Source organism: Passer montanus, unplaced genomic scaffold (genome assembly GCF_014805655.1).
Source record: "Passer montanus isolate IOZ18808 unplaced genomic scaffold, ASM1480565v1 scaffold3, whole genome shotgun sequence".
NCBI lineage: Eukaryota > Metazoa > Chordata > Aves > Passeriformes > Passeridae > Passer > Passer montanus.
Genome location: NW_024367707.1, coordinates 16,731,432 through 16,747,257, shown reverse-complemented (window position 1 = coordinate 16,747,257; position 15,826 = coordinate 16,731,432). Strand labels below are relative to the sequence as shown.

The following is a 15,826-nucleotide window of genomic DNA, read 5'->3' as shown; positions in this document are numbered from 1 at the left end:
TAAAATTCATGCTGCCACTCCTAAATTTCTGCCTATTGCTTGTTTTAACCTGCAGTTTCAGTCCCCCAGTTGGAGAGAGTGGGGCTTTTTGATTTTGTGCTAGTTATTATGTTTTACAGTTTTTCTCCTGGTTCACTTTGCATTGCTTTTTCCAGCAGTGGTTAATGGCTTAAGGTAAAAAAGATAAACTGATTTTTGAAGCCTGAAGTCACTTCTTATAGCTAGCTAACCCTAAAAGTGGATTCTTAAAGATACTGTTTTTTTCAGTTTCCAAAATTACACAGGGATTTCCTTGCCCTAAGATCACTCTATGTGAACAGTGATTATACTCCTCTGAAGTTGTGCTGTTTAATTGCTTGTTTTGCAGACATAGATGAATGCACATCATCAGCAGACATCTGTGGAGAAGCTCACTGTAAAAATTTAATAAGCTCATATGAATGTCTTTGCGATGCAGGCTACAAGTACGATGACGTGAGGAAAACCTGTCAGGGTAAGCTCAAGAAATGTGCTAGCATTTCTTATATAATTTAAATCTGTAGAACCCCAGAAATTTCATTTCAGGCTTCAGTAAAATATTTTTTTATTTTTTTTTTAATTGTGCTTACATACTGGAGTTCTGTTCTCTTTCCCTAGTTAGGAGTGAGTTTGCAGTTTGCGGTCACCTTTGAGTTCATCAAGCTTTCTGTTGTCTTTGAGTTCAGTGAGTTTGCAGTCACCTTTGATTGAAATTTCATTTCAGGCTTCAGTAAATTTTTTTTTTTTTTTTTAATTGTGCTAACATACTGGAGTTCTGTTCTCTTTCCCTAGTTAGGAGTGAGTTTGCAGTTTGCGGTCACCTTTGAGTTCATCAAGCTTTCTGTTGTCTTTGAGTTCAGTGAGTTTGCAGTCACCTTTGATGACTTGAATCGAGCTGTACGAGCAAAAGTACTGAGATTTCTTAGCATTTCAACAAGTGCAAGAGCTGGTGAAAGCTCAGAAACATCTGTGCATGTTGCTGCCTCTCTTCATAGGAGAAGAAAAGTTACAAAGCAGTAGCTCTTTTTCCAAAACCTGTCTTGTGGTATTACTCTGAACTAGGAACTTAATGTGTACTGGAACCATGCACAGTTCTGCTGGCTACACTGCCGCAAGCTTTCTCAACAGAGTAGGTTTTGGAAGTATTCCAAAAGCAGCTTTGTTCCCTGCCTTTTGTCTAAGTTAATGTAATGACTCAAATCACACTCCTGTTGCGCGTTAAGGGTTAACTCTGCCTGAAGAGATCCCTGTGGGCTGTCACAGTTTGCTTTCTGGCATTTGTTTGTGAAGAGGATAATCCTGAGCTGAAGAAAAAAAAGAAAATAAAGCAGTGAATGAGAAACTCAGGTTTTATATGCAGTCCCTGACTGCAAGGAGCAGAAGCCAGTCACTACAGGCATAGCAGAAGGGGCCTGAAGGGAGGAAGTCTTGTCTAGAAGTTAAAGCCCAGGGCTCTGCTCCAGCAGACAAGTAGTTGTGTTCTGCTTCCAGCCTTCCCACTGACTTGCTATGTATCTTTGGGCAGCTGGAATCTGTCTGTGAAAATAGATTTCACAGAATAAGCTGAGTTGGAAGGAGTCCACAAGGATCCAAGGATAAAGTCTAACTCCCGACCCTGCACAGCACTCTCACCAGCAGTCACACCGTGTGCCCAAGACCATTGTCCAAATGCTTCTTGAGCTCTGCCAGGCTGGGTATTTTGACCACTTCTCTGGGGAGCCTGTTCCCCTGTCCAACCCCCCTCTGGGAGAAAAACCTTTTTCCAATATCCAACTTAAACGACCCCGACACAACTTCAGGTAATTCTCTCAGTTCTGTCATGTTTAAACAAACTCAGTGTTTTTATCTCTCTTCTTCACTGGTCTTGTGTAGATATAGATGAATGCAAAGAAAAGCTCTGTGAACAGACCTGTGTCAACTCACCAGGGAGTTACACTTGTCATTGTGATGGCAGAGGGGGAGTGAAACTTTCCCAGGACATGAATACATGTGAGGTATGTCAGTGTTCATTGCTGTAACTGCAAACAGATCTTTACTTTACAGCACTGTCTGATTCTCTTTCTGCTGTGTGAGGAGAATAAGCACTCAGAAATGTGTTTTGATTATAGAACATCATACCATGTGTGCCTTTTGCTGTTGGGAGGAGTGTTAAATCCTTGCACCTGGGGAGGATGTTCAGCGGCACTCCTGTTATCAGGCTGCGCTTCAAAAGGAAACAACTGACGAGGTGAGAACAATTTAGAATGACAGTGAAATGCTCTAACTGGCTTTGATGCATGCAAGGGAGTTGTTACAATAATAATTGACCCTACATTCTTCATTATTTGCTTGGATTATGAAGTCCTCTTAGGCTAAACATTCCCTAAACTAGCAATTGAGAAAGGCAGCCTTGACCACAGAGCTGTTAGGATAATTACTGAAATATAGCATTATATTCTTTATTCTTTATGATATTTTAAAAGCAGTACTCACATCTTAAGGCTTTCAGGAGTGCATTAAAAGCTAGTATATTTTAACAGAGTTTTAGAGCTGCTAAAATTGATGCTATCTGTATGGAAAGTACTCTGTGGTTTTTGAACTCTGCATAACTAATTTATTTCTTGGCACCTGTGCGGTCAGACTTGTGGCTGAGTTCGACTTTAGAACCTTTGATCCTGAAGGTATCCTTTTCTTTGCTGGAGGCCATCAAGACAGCACATGGATAGTGTTGGCTTTGCGCAAAGGACGGCTGGAGCTGCAGCTGAAATACAACGGGATCGGCCGCGTCACCAGCACCGGGCCGCTCATCAACCATGGCATGTGGCAAACGGTGAGTCCAGACCCTGCTGAGCCCTGCTCCTTCTTGGCCTGCTTGGGATGTACTCATCAAGTGCAGATAGACTTTGTGTATTCGTGGGAAAATGCTTTTCCATCCTATCTATCCATTAAATGCATGCCTGTGTGTTATACATTTCAAGCTGAAAATATTTTTCCTAAGAAATTGAATTATACTTTATATCCATTGTAACATACACTGCATCTCTAATTTGCACAACCAGAGCAACAATTTGCACACACAGTGCCTTTGAGATGCAGTAGGGCTAAGATGACTTCACATCAGTTCAAGAAGGTGCCCTCTGGCTGAGGGCTGGAAGTGAATAAGAGGGAAGGAACTCTTTATCTGTTCTGTTAAGAAACTTTCCAAATGTGTTTGGTGTGTGTGGGGGGGTGTGCTTGCTTTTGTTTATTAGTTCATTTGTTTAGTCACAGGCCTCAGATTTTCTTATGCTCTTATGCTACAGTATACTTTTTATAAAGTCTTCAGGCCTGTTTATATACAAAATAGACTGTTTCCCTTGTAAAGATATTGGGGTCTACTATAACATCAGAGAATTCCAAAAAATGTTGGAACAGACCTCTAAAACCATGAAGTCCCACTGTCAACCCAGCACTACTGGTGTAAAGCACCTTTTTATTGATACCATAATCCCACCATCTCATGAGATTGTGAGGATTGTAAGGGTTCATGTTCCTCTTGGCACTCTCACAGAACATCAGCTGGTGATTGTGGGAGTGTTACGGTTGTTGCCATTCGTGCCAGGATCATGAAAGATATCCTGCAGTATGATCTACACTAGATGAGCAGTTTATACATGCTTTCTCACTTCTGCCTTTTCCTCTCCTTTCATTTTTTCTTACTTAATTAGTTCTTTTAACTTTTAAATTGATGTGCCCCTTGGGGAGTGAGTGGGAAGTTCTCAGCTAACTCATATATGAGACAAATGGAGATACTGGTAGCTGTGAATAATTTTCTGGTTTACATTTTTTTAGTATATAAAAGCTCGAAATTATACATTAAAGAAATAAGCAAAGTGGGAAAAAATTGTTTCTATTTAATAAATGGAGAAGTCCTTGAATACATTAATTATCAACCACTGACATTTGGCAATGTTTTCAGCAGATGTTGAGGCAATGTTGGTTCAGTTCTTTTAATGACAGTGAAACAATTTTAGATTCCAAATGGAGAACTGTAGAGGTTCAGTGAAGCTGTAGATAAAATGTGTGACATGCTGTATCTTTACATATAGGGATAGCTTCAAGTTGGTTCTTACTGAATTTTATAGTAAGAGTTGTTCTGCTAATTTGAAATAGGACAATTGTAATTGTCTGCAAAGAGAGGATGATGACAGATGATGCGAAAAGCAGAGTGGATGCCACTGGGGTGACTTGGGAATCACAAAAATCAGCAGTTGTCAAACTAATTCGTTTAATAGAGGAGCTAACATACTTGCTAAGTGTCTGACCTCATTATGAAATAATTACAAACTACCCCCACATTAGTTTGAGGAGGACACAGCTGAAATGTGTTTTCTTTATTTAGGGAGAGAAGGCAGTGTGATGAAAGTGTCATGTTTAGGCAAGAATTAAATGCCTCCTGCCAGCAATCAGTGTCAGGGCTCTTATTCCCAGGTACCATCCTAACCAAGAAATTGCCTGGCGGAGTGACTGCAGCTACACATCCTATGCATTTTCTGAGGGATTGTGTAAATCCCCCAGAAGTCCTTCCCCAAGGCTTTTTGGGACAGTAAAGACCAAGCTGTGGATGCTGTGTGGGGCAGGTGGGCAGGACCCACACTGATGGGGTGGAGGCAGAGGTGTCCCTGCAGCCAGAACATCACCCTGTGTGTGTGCTGAGCAGGGCTGGGCAGCTGCCAGAGACATAAATAATATGGCACGAGTGGAGGAGAGAGCATCATGCAGTGCTGCCACAGGAAAGGACCTGGAGCAGGTCAATGGCCAGAATTCTGGTGGCTGTCTCCCAAAGTGAAACAGTGCAGTGCTGATATTGCCCCAAAGCAGGATTTACTCACGGATAAACAGCAGCAGGAGGAAGGAGCCTTTAGTCTCTTGACTTCTTATTTTACACTTTTGAGACCTGGGACCTTCCCTGGTTTGCTGGGGGACTGTTGATTTCTCCTTTCTCTGCTGTATTTTCTTATCTCTTGCTTTCACCCTAGAGATGCTTGGCTCTCTTCTGCTTGACATCTAGTGTCACACACCTCTAAATGCCATTTAATCTATATGGCTGAGTGATACAACTGTAAATATGTTCCTGCATTTTATCATCTCCCACATTTCTCCATTTTTCTCTCTCTGGCATGCTTTTTGATGTAGGAAATCCTGTTTAGGGACTTCTTTTTACTGTCTCCTATTATAAAACATATAGCCACATATTTCATTTTGAGCATGGACTTGTGTGTACTTTGCAGCCTCACTTTCTATGAAATACACCCCCTACAATCTTCAGACTTCACAGTCCAGGCTTAAATGCAGTTGTGAGCTTTAGTCTGCATTTCAGTATGCACAGAATCAAGCCCATAGTTTTGGCTAGATCTTAACCAGAGGACTTTGGATACTGAAGAGAACTTCATATGGGTTGTGAGAAAATAGCAATTTTACTATTTAACTTTCAGCAGATGGAAAAACAATGTGTATTTAAGAGCAAAAGATATGAAAAAGCACCAGCAGTGTTCTCATCTCTTGAGCAAAAGTTGCATACTTTCACCGAAATACAATGGCATTTTCAAAACTTCAGGCCAATATTTCTACCTAGGTATTTTCTCTGGTGTTAATCCTTCCTAAAATATTTTGAAATGAGCATTGAAACTTCAATTCTGAGCCAGCATTGAAAACACAAACAAGCAAACCTCAGGAAACACTTTTAATGTGGTTATTTGTGTGTAATCCAGCTGGATGAAGTGGCACGTATAAAATTATGATAGTAGAGAATGCACTCGCCTTCTGTTTGTTTTGCATTTCCAAAAACAGTCATCATTTTGTCTTGTTTTCAGTGTTCAGTTTAGTCCTGCTCTGAGGACACAGTCTGGTTAACAAAAATAATAACTTACCTGCACTTTTAAATGTCAGGGCTGAAAGTTATGCAATCACAGGACTGGTATTTGGTTTTAACCCTGCAGCTGATTGTAGGTCTGTCCCTTTTCAGCAAACAGTGGACAGGCTGGCTATGTGCTATGAGCTATCCAGGGCATGAATCCAGAACACAAAGCTGACTGCCCTTGCTATGGCTAATCATATGGGAACCCTTAGCTATGAGAACTGTCCTCCTGGATGTCCCTAAGCCATGGTGGCAGGCAGCAAGTAGCTTCTCCTTGCCACAAGAGTAGGGAATTGGAGCAGGGAATTGCTAACTACTGAAATTATTCCTCTTTTGGTTTATATGAGATGGTGGCACACCAACAATTAAGCTTTGACTATAAGAAACAGGAGCTTAAACAGCCAGAGGGCATTGTAAAGTAGGCAGAATGCAATTTCCTCAACTGGAATCTGTTGAGAATTCCCACAGGGATTAACCCCTTCTCTTATGGAAGTTTTCACTGATTTTGGTTTGCTTGTATTAAAGATGCAGCTAAGAACTGTGATTTTTTTTGTATTTATATGTTATTACTTGCTATACAATCTAATAAAATTTTAGAAGGCCCTGAATTCTGGTGGCCCTGTAAGAAGCAGTGTTTCTTCACAGTATGGGCACTGCTGCAGCCAGCTTTCCCCAATTCCCGTTTGCTCTGTGTCTGCTCAGTGTCTGTGCCAGGAGCAGGGAGATGATGCTCTGTGCCAGCTCCTTGTGGCACTCCACAGCCCAGAGCATTAGGGCAGTGGTGACCATGACACTGGATAGAAGTGTCTGTGTGAGTTTTTGGCTACACAGCCTGTGTGTAGCTCAGTCAGCTGGGCTGAGGCTGCCACGACCTGTGGGCTTATGTTCCCACACACTGAATGGGCTTCACAGCCATTCAATACTCAGAAAAAGCCTGTTTGAGACTGGCTTGTGTGTCTCCATGAAATGCAGTCTGGAGATGTAGGTGCTACTTTAAATAAGCCAGCTGCAGACAAGTAAATTCACGTCCTGTAGGATGTGGCACAGAGCAACACCCCAGGTGGAAATAGTGTTGTAGCAATATAAACCAGATTGTACTGGAATTCACAAGAGAAGAAAATAGGTTCATGAGAGGAAGAAAGTCTGTGAATAATCTTTTCTACTATCAAATTCACTTAATCTTCATTACTGAAGACTGCAATCCAAAGGGAGTGCCCAGGTACAAACCTGCTCAACCCTATCCTCTATGTTACAGCCACAGAGCAAGACCTCAGAATGGCTGATAAGAGCAATTTTGGGACTGCTAGTCAAAAAACAGAGAGAAAGATGCTCAGGACCTGAGCCTGCTAGCAGGGAGAGGGAAGGACATGTCTAAACATCCTCTGAAATAAATAATTGGTTTGTACAGCAGCTCAATGATGGAAGCAGCTTCTGGGTGTCCCAGGGAACAGAGCTGTACAGGTGAAGAGTGAGTAGGTGGAGTATCTGTCACAGAGTGGGAAGAAGATTATGAAATAGTGAGGTGTGTTTCTTTCTTCTTTACAGAAGGATTGGGATTGTCTTCTGCTACAGCCAGAGAACACCCCACTGGTAGCAGGACCCATGTCCCAAGGCAGCAGACTCTTGGCTGCTGGTCAGTCTGGTGTATCAGCCTTGGGCTTCACCTTCTCTCCCTCCACAGAAGCTTTATATTGCTTCTCTGTGCAGCCTGGTCATAATCAAAATGATGAAATTTTTTTGAAATTTCAGTGGTAATAGAATCTTCCTAGAAGTAGCTTTTCAGAGACATGGAAGGGAAACTTGCAGATGCTTTTTTGAGAGAAAAATTATTGCCTATTACACATTTTTATTACCCCCTCAAAAATTCCTTCTGTGTTGTGCTTTTGGAAGAGGTTGGTATTAAAAGACTGCGTCTGGGAGGCTTCTGGATTATTTTACACTGATCCAACAAAAGACATCTTGTTTGTCCTTCCAGCTTTTCCTTTCACATGCAGTTGCAACAGGAAGTTACTCATTATTGCATTTACATTTTGCATAAAGCAACATACAAAAGTCATGCATTTAATCCACTCACATTTTTCTGTAGCTGTTTTGAAGTAGGTGGACTGTCTTCACCATTAAGGTTAATCACAGATTGCTTTCTAGAGTAGATTTATATATCAAGGTGGAGTGTCACTTAGAAGGTGAACAAAGAGGATTGGGGACTGAAAATATTTCTTTATCTTGGGGATTTCACTGGGGTCTGTCCTGTAGCTGAGACTGCAGATACTGAGTTCTATTCATACTTAATAACTCAATTTGGAATTTTACTTTTTCAGATCTCTGTTGAGGAACTTGAAAGAAATTTGATTATAAAGGTCAACAGGGATGCAGTTATGAAAATAGCTGTCTCAGGAAACCTGTTTACACTGGAAAAGGGAGTGTATCAGCTGAATTTGACAGTAGGAGGCATTCCTTTCAAAACAAAGGACCTTATTCTACCAGTAAGTATAGCATGATAACTTGTGTTCCTTTGCATGCCTGAAGGGCTTGATTTCATCTTCTCTTGGGGTAATGTAGGTCCTTCCTGAGAGCTGTTCAACCTGCCCTGAAACAGGTGGAATGATCACCTTCTGGATACAGCTTTCTGTCCATTGACTATAGCAGGAGCCTAAGCCAGTAGCAAAGTTGAGTCTCCATATTTTTTGATTGGTAAGTTTGGGTGAGATGTATCCCACCTGCAGAGTTAGGGCACAGCAAAACTGGAGCACATGACAAGATTCACAGTGGTCATGCTGGCTTGGAGAGCAGGAGTGGCCTGGGGAGGGGTCAGTGGGCATGCTGCTGTGAGAGGGTGCCACTGTGCCTGCTAAGTCTGGAACCGACGTCGGGGCACTCTGTGTTGTGACCAAAGTTTGTTCTTCACGTGTAACAAATCACAATTTGCTGCATGTGTTTGCTGTATCAGCAAGGATAAACAGAAGGTTATTTTTCTTTATTTCCTCCTAATTGAAGTAGATGCAACATATGAATAGAAGTTCTTATTCATACAACATATGAATAAAATCTTACCCAAGGACCAAGCCAGTCCTTGGGTGAGATTGGATGATTGATGTGGTTCTGGAATAGCTGCTGCTCAGGTTGGTTTAAATGCCCACCACAAGCAGAGTTGGCACCTTGAAATCCAAATTTGCATCTCTTTATTCCTAAATGAGGTGACAAGGTTGTGTCTCTGTGATTGGGAGTGCAGCAGCTGAGCCTCACAGCTCCTGTGCCTCACAAGAAGTCATTCAGGGCCACTGCTTGTCAGAAACAGTAAGCCCAGGGTGTAGTCAGAATCTAGGACCGAGAGCCAGAAACTCCTCAGGTTTTTATCCTGGCTCAGACACTTAATTCTCTCTCTCCTTCACTTAATTGGGGATATCAGTGCTGATTTAAAGACTTTGCAAGGAGCCTTCTCTTTACACATTGACTCACATTTTAATGCTGACATTAGGACAGGATAGGCTAACTAGAAGCTGGAAGGAATAAGGTGTGTACAGAGCAGTGTGCTGGTCTTGTGGTGCCAGCACTCCTCCTTGAGCCAGAGCCCAAAAACTTAAACTATGATCAGCACCAAGGTCTGTCTTGTGTGTCATACAGGCTGTTTGCAATGACAAAAAGGATTGGGATTTTCAACCTTAACTTAGCCTCCAGCATTTGCAATGCTGAATTATGGAGCTTTGGCTGCAGAGCTTTAGAAATAACTTGTATTAATGATGGGCAACACCTAGAGGAGCTTACAGAACACTTAAAACCAAATCAGCACCTGCACTAGCTAGTGCCCTTGGGGCCCATGGAGACAAGCTGAGCTCAGGGCAGTTTCCTGGGGAAATACTGACCACTCACCTGCTTGGGGTTGCAGGACTGGGTTTGCTGCCTCTTGGTTTGCATGTGCATAACATGTCAAAATTATTTCTACTGTTTAGTATGATAATATAAGTATTCCTTTGCACACTCAGTATTCCTTTGCACACAATTCCTCTTCATTGAATAGTCACTTGAGGCATAAGACACTGCTTTATCTTCCCAGATAAACCCACGGCTGGATGGTTGCATGCGGGCGTGGAACTGGCTGAATGGGGAGGACACCTCTATCCAAGAGACCATAAAGATGAATGAAAAGATGCAGTGCTTTGCTGTAGCAGGACGAGGCTCTTTCTATCCTGGACGAGGTTTTGCTGTGTTTAATCTAACTTACAGTAAGTAGGCTGGGTTTTTTTTGTTTCTGACCTGTTGTCCTGCCATTAACCATACCTGGTTAATAAACAGTGTTAAAACTTAGGTGTGTGCCAGACTCACTGTTGATTGATGCAGAAAAGATTAAACTTATGGTTCTTAGTAAAGGAAGGCTGTAAATGATAGTTCAAGCCAATATGCCCAGCAGGGATTAGGTTCTTTCTGTGTAGCTCCAGTAATACATTTCACAGCCAGACTGGCTCCAGCTCATCCTCAGCCTTAGAGGCTTTACATCTCTCTGTCAGCAGCTTAGGTGCTTCCAGCCTCTACCATTCCTTTCTGCTCAACAGGGAGACCTGCAACTATACTACTGTATCTTGAGGTTATGACAGACAGAAAAATTAATATTGTCCATTGTCTTGGATTCACTTTTAATTATGGGGTGTCATTACTTACACCTGGGACAAATGCTCTAAGCATATCTCTGCTGATTCTGATTCTGATCACAATACAGTAATAACAGGTTTCAAATCAAACTTGTCCATACTAATGTAGCACTCAGAAAGGCACCTTTTGTTGTTCTAGATTATTGTGTTTGCTTATCTGTGCAATCAACCAATCAGTATTCCTGAACCCACAGAAATGCTGACCATCAATTTCAGAGTGGTGTGTAAGTCCTGCTCTGCAGGAGCCATCTGTTCTGTGTTATGTGGATTTTTCTGCTGTGCCGTGGTAAATTAGGGAGTACCAGGTGTCTGTCATATTACTTAGCACATGGATTCCAAAGTTGCAAAGTAAAGACAAGGCATCACCTAAAATGCAGGTGACGTGCAGATGACAGCCAAGATAAGGCCTCATCACCTGCTTCTTTTTTTCCAAAACTACTATTATCTTTTCTTTCTTCTTTTTTATTTGCAGTGGAAAGCTTTATAAAGAATGAATTATTGTATTTCAAGATGTGATGAACCTGCAAAGCTAATAGTCCTGTGAAGGGAGGTTGCAGGAGCAGGTTGAGATTTTTCTTTGCAGCCTGCATTACCTTTTAAATTTTTAGGCCACTGAGGCAGTAAGAAGATACCAGAAAGTTTAATTCAGGGTTCAACTGGTGAAATAAAACATGCCACAATTCTCAGAGATTGGTGATCAGGGAAAGTTTGAGTAGGTGATGAGTGTAGCATGCTTATACAATTTTTGAGTTTAATACAGGCTTTCATAGAAACGTTGCCTGTGTGTCAAATTTCAACTCAAATTTCTCAATGATCTTTAGGCAGACTGGTTCAAAAACTGGGTTTTGATTGACCTCTCTTGCAGCAGTTCTTTGAATTTGTCAGATTGGCAGCCATGGGAATTTGTGATAAAAAGCTTTATGTTATCCTTTGACATTCTGAAAAGCAGAATAATGCCTAAGGTAACAAGAGGAAGCTGATGCCATTTTCTTGTCCAATTTTATGTTCAGGTGCTTTGGAATTATTATTTTTTGATTTAAAAAAAATATGGCAGTCTCTCCAGATGCTGCTCCGCCTATGCCCTTCTCCAGGGAGGAATTGAACAGCTTACCCATTTGACACATTGTCCAATGAATTTATTTTTCTGCAGTGCAACCTCCTTCTGGAAATGAAACCATGACAAATTGGGAAATCGAAGTAAATGCTGTAATTCAACCAGCAACAGACACTGGTGTGCTGTTTGCCCTAGTTACAGAAGAAGCATCTGTCCCTTTATCACTATCTCTGATTGACTATCACTCCACAAAGAAACTGAAGCAACAGGTACAAACAAGTATTTCTGTAGAGAAGTTTCCTTGCTGTTCCCTGCTTTGCTGCCTGTCTCATTATTTGTCCCACCTGTTCATAGCATGTTCTGAAGCAACAGTGCTTGCCTGAAGTTCTGCCTCTTACAGGTGTGTGTCAGATGCTAATAGGGAGCTCTTTGCAAATGTGGCCTAGATAGAACTGAATGCAGGCTTATTTTTTTTTTTTTCTGGTACAGAAACTGTTTAGTGCCATAAACCAGAGATTTCCATTCTTCCTTATCAGTAACTGTCCCAAAGTAGCCAAGAGGCAGGCTTTAGGTGTGGGAAAGGTGCTGGGAAAAGCCAGTCATGGTGCAGTGTTGAAGCTACTATTTAATGGCATTCCACAAGGGTAAAACAGGAAGGATTTCACTAAATCCCATGAGCCAATTTTCATTTATAGTACAGCAGCTCCAGTTGGTTGTCCCCAGTGCAATACAATGACTTCTGCAAGACCCACTAAGAACTCTCTCTGAGAAAACACAGTTTCAAGAATTAGTCCCACTGGTTTGCTGGTTTTTCATCTGTGAAAATGAGCTCAGAACACAATCAGCAATACCAATAAGCCTAATTCTCTTGGAACTCTGCAAGATATTTGTAATAAAGGGCACATTGGGCTCATCCTGGTACTGGGTAAGTGTAGCCAGGTATTTTTCTGCTCATTGCCTGTTTTTCTTTGTTTCCCCTGCTGTTCAGTTTATCATCGTGGCCGTGGAGAACACAGTTGTGTCCAGACTGGCAATAAATCTCTGTGATAAAAAGGAACACTCTGTAGATGTCCTCCTCAAGAAAGATCACTTATCCCTGAGGGTAGATGGGGTAGCAGGAGAGAGTGAACTCAGCATCTCTGAGTTGGAGGACAGTCTGTCCACCTTGGAGAGCTCTTTGCAGTCAACGAAGACATACGTGGGAGGATTGCCAGGTGAGCCTCCAGTTTTTTACCAAGGACCACAGACTTCCAACTTGCTTTGCTGAGCTGGGAGTCAGAAAAACTGTTTCTATTCAAGCTGTGAGAGTCCTTCTCTGTTTCTGCTTGAGCAGGCTTTGTCTGCGATGCAGGAACATAATGGATCTGGGGTTGCACTTCCCATGAATGATTGTGTCCTTCTGAGGGCAGCTGAAGGCAAAAATAGAAGGAGGAGGTTTTGCTTGTTCAACAATAGGAATGATTTAATTGGAAGGATTGCTGTAAGCTGGGTTACTATCTTAAACCTGGTGAAATCCATAGGAGCTGGGCTGCAGGTTCCTGCAGTGCTTCATTAATGTAATGAATCCATGGGAGCACTCTTTGAGGGGAGCACTAGAGCCTCAAGGTGTTTTGCCTGAAACTTGGGAAGCCCAGTGTGATGATTGTCCCTGGCTGATGCACTTTGTGATCACAGCACGACACAGTTAACTGATTGCCTCTCAGCAAGGGCCGTGTAGGGCACAACCAAGGGGTTAAACCATTTATAGTGTCTCTGGCTTTTCAGCAACAGCAGGGTTTCTTCTGGGAGGTCAGTTTACTCCTCTCTTCTGAACCTTTAAGATCAAACTTTCATCTGAATCATGAATTGTGGCCAAGTTTGGAAGTTTGTTTCTTGTTCTGCCTGAACAGGTTTATCAGTCCCTTCTGCTGAGGAATGCTATTAAAGGAACACTTATGTCTCTGATGCACATGATGCCAGCAGCTAAGCAAAATCTTGCCCTTACTTGCCCAAGCAAGGGAGAGTACAAATGTTGGCCTCTTGTGAGGTGCTGAAGCAGTCAGGCAGGAACAGGGTGGCTGAGGTGCCACACAGTACACATGGTGTGGCTGTCCCCACCATGAGCAAGAGTTTACAGAGGATTTATGCTGATGATGCAAATGGCTCCCAGTCACACCTGGAAGGGGAGGCCACCTACTCTGGGACATTCACACAGTGGCAGGAGCGAGGCTGAAATCCCAAACGTGGCATTTTCTACTCTCAGATTGAATTATCTAAGCTGGCCATTGCACAGGCAAGAGAGGTTGCCTGCTTTTTTTTAAGCTGCTCTCAGACGCACAGTGGAGACTTCCACAGCTCAGAAAATCACCCTATTCTGTCACTGTCCCAGGTTCTCTGTGGTTTGCTCAGACTACCTGTGCTGGGTGCAGCCCTGGTTTTCATTTGCCAGAGCTGAGAGTGAGATGCCATGGCTGTGGCAGCTCAGGCTCAGCTGGCTGCTGTAGGTTTAGCTGCTATCCCCCCTTTGATCTGTTGTGCTTAGCAACAGGAATTTCTGCCAGCACTCTGTTTTTGCCATTGAGAGGAACCCAGTGCTTGCATGAGAAACCTTGTCGTTTGCCAAATAAATAAACATTTCAGCACTTCCAGTTGGATTAATCACTCTGGGCTAAGTAACAATACCGAATGGTCAGATCTAAGTGAGTTTGGCTCATTCAGATTTTGAAAACATTACGTAGTTTTTAGTTTTTCCATGCTTCCATACCCTGTGGAAAAAACAGTATAGTGGTCAAACTTCACGTCTTCATTCCATTTGCCACAAATAAAGAAAGAATTCTGGATCCAAATATGTATTAAGTCTGATCCTAAGCACAGCTAATGTTGCAGATGTGGAAGAAATACTACTTAGAGTTTCAACAGATAAGAGGGAACATGTAGACATTAATTACATTTTGTATAGTCTTTTCAGTTCTGGTAAATCCTAAATTATGTAATTTATGTGACGCATAGGTGATTTTTCAGAAAATATGCATTCCATCAGGTGAAGGAGCCATTAAACTAGGCTTCCAAATCTTTACATGACCATATTTTGGACAGATCAATTTCTAGTCATAACAGAAAATGAAATATTTCATATAATTTACAACACAATGAAAAAAAAAATTCTTTTTAATCTCTTGTAAATCCATCTGAAAGCCCACACTGTCTTTCAGTCAGCTCTGTGGCACATGTAACAACAATCTGCTTGACTCCTTAGACAAGTCTTCAAGTTGTTAGGTCACAACCTCAACTCCTTCTGACTCAAAATTTAGTTTACATTCATGTGAGGTATTACAACAGAGATGCTGCATTCCTTCAGCAGACTTTGCAGATAAACCTTGGTAAATGGGGAGGAATGGGAAATAGATAACATCACTAAATAACGAAACTACTGAGCAATGGTAGCTCTCCCCCAGGAAGCTGAAGAGATTTATAGTATTTCTTTGCTGCTTACAGATCTCCCACAAATGTTCTCTCTCCCACTCAGTCCTAGATTCTGTCTGAGCTCTGTCTGATCACATCAGCCCTGCATATCTCCAGGCAGAACACTTTAAATTTCATATAATCTTGGGTCAACAGGACAATCTATTGTTCAAGTTGTCCTTGCTTCGATGTAAAGATAAGTGATTTATTTAGCTACCTGAATCACTGTGAAGTTAAATATTTTTTGAGGCATTCATTATTTTCCATTGCACAACCAGTTTGATTGGGTCAGCTTTAGGCTGTAAATAAACTAAAGACCTTTGGGGAAAGGTAGAGGACAGAGCTCGTGTGTATTTTCTTGTCGTTATGATACTGTGTTGAGTTTTTGTTTGTTTACAGTCAGTGTGCATATGATATTACTGAAGTTAGTAGTAAGATTGACTAATTTCCTCTAGTCTATTGGATTGTATTTAGCATCTTCTTCCTTGCCATCTGTTTTCTGTCTCTGGTAAACTGATTAAAAGAACAGTGGATCTCCACAGTAAAAATTAGTCTCATTAGTCTGACCAATTCAACTGATGCATTCCAGCACCTTGCTGATGAAGGCCATCAACCTTCCTGTGCTCATACACAGCAAAATCATGTAAAGATGAGTCCAGCAAGTGGTAGAGGCAGCATATGGGAAGTGCTTTCTTGTCATAAAGTTCCTCCTATAATCTTTTGGAGCTAATTTGAAGAGAAAGAGCATTAGAGGAAGGTCTAACATCTCCACCAATAACAAAGCAGAGGGTTTGG

The 15,826-nt window shown here is 41.8% G+C and overlaps 1 protein-coding gene across 1 annotated transcript in view; it reads left to right on the top strand.

Moving 5' to 3' along the window:
* GAS6 (growth arrest specific 6) overlaps nucleotides 1-15,826 on the top strand; it is a 41,883-nt gene that overhangs the window by 25,112 nt on the left and 945 nt on the right. The window contains exons 7-14 of the mRNA XM_039714344.1: nucleotides 368-493; nucleotides 1,891-2,012; nucleotides 2,127-2,245; nucleotides 2,638-2,827; nucleotides 8,212-8,376; nucleotides 9,945-10,113; nucleotides 11,687-11,859; nucleotides 12,579-12,804. Coding sequence (XP_039570278.1) covers nucleotides 368-493; nucleotides 1,891-2,012; nucleotides 2,127-2,245; nucleotides 2,638-2,827; nucleotides 8,212-8,376; nucleotides 9,945-10,113; nucleotides 11,687-11,859; nucleotides 12,579-12,804 — 1,290 coding nt within the window. The remainder of the gene's footprint in view (nucleotides 1-367; nucleotides 494-1,890; nucleotides 2,013-2,126; nucleotides 2,246-2,637; nucleotides 2,828-8,211; nucleotides 8,377-9,944; nucleotides 10,114-11,686; nucleotides 11,860-12,578; nucleotides 12,805-15,826) is intronic.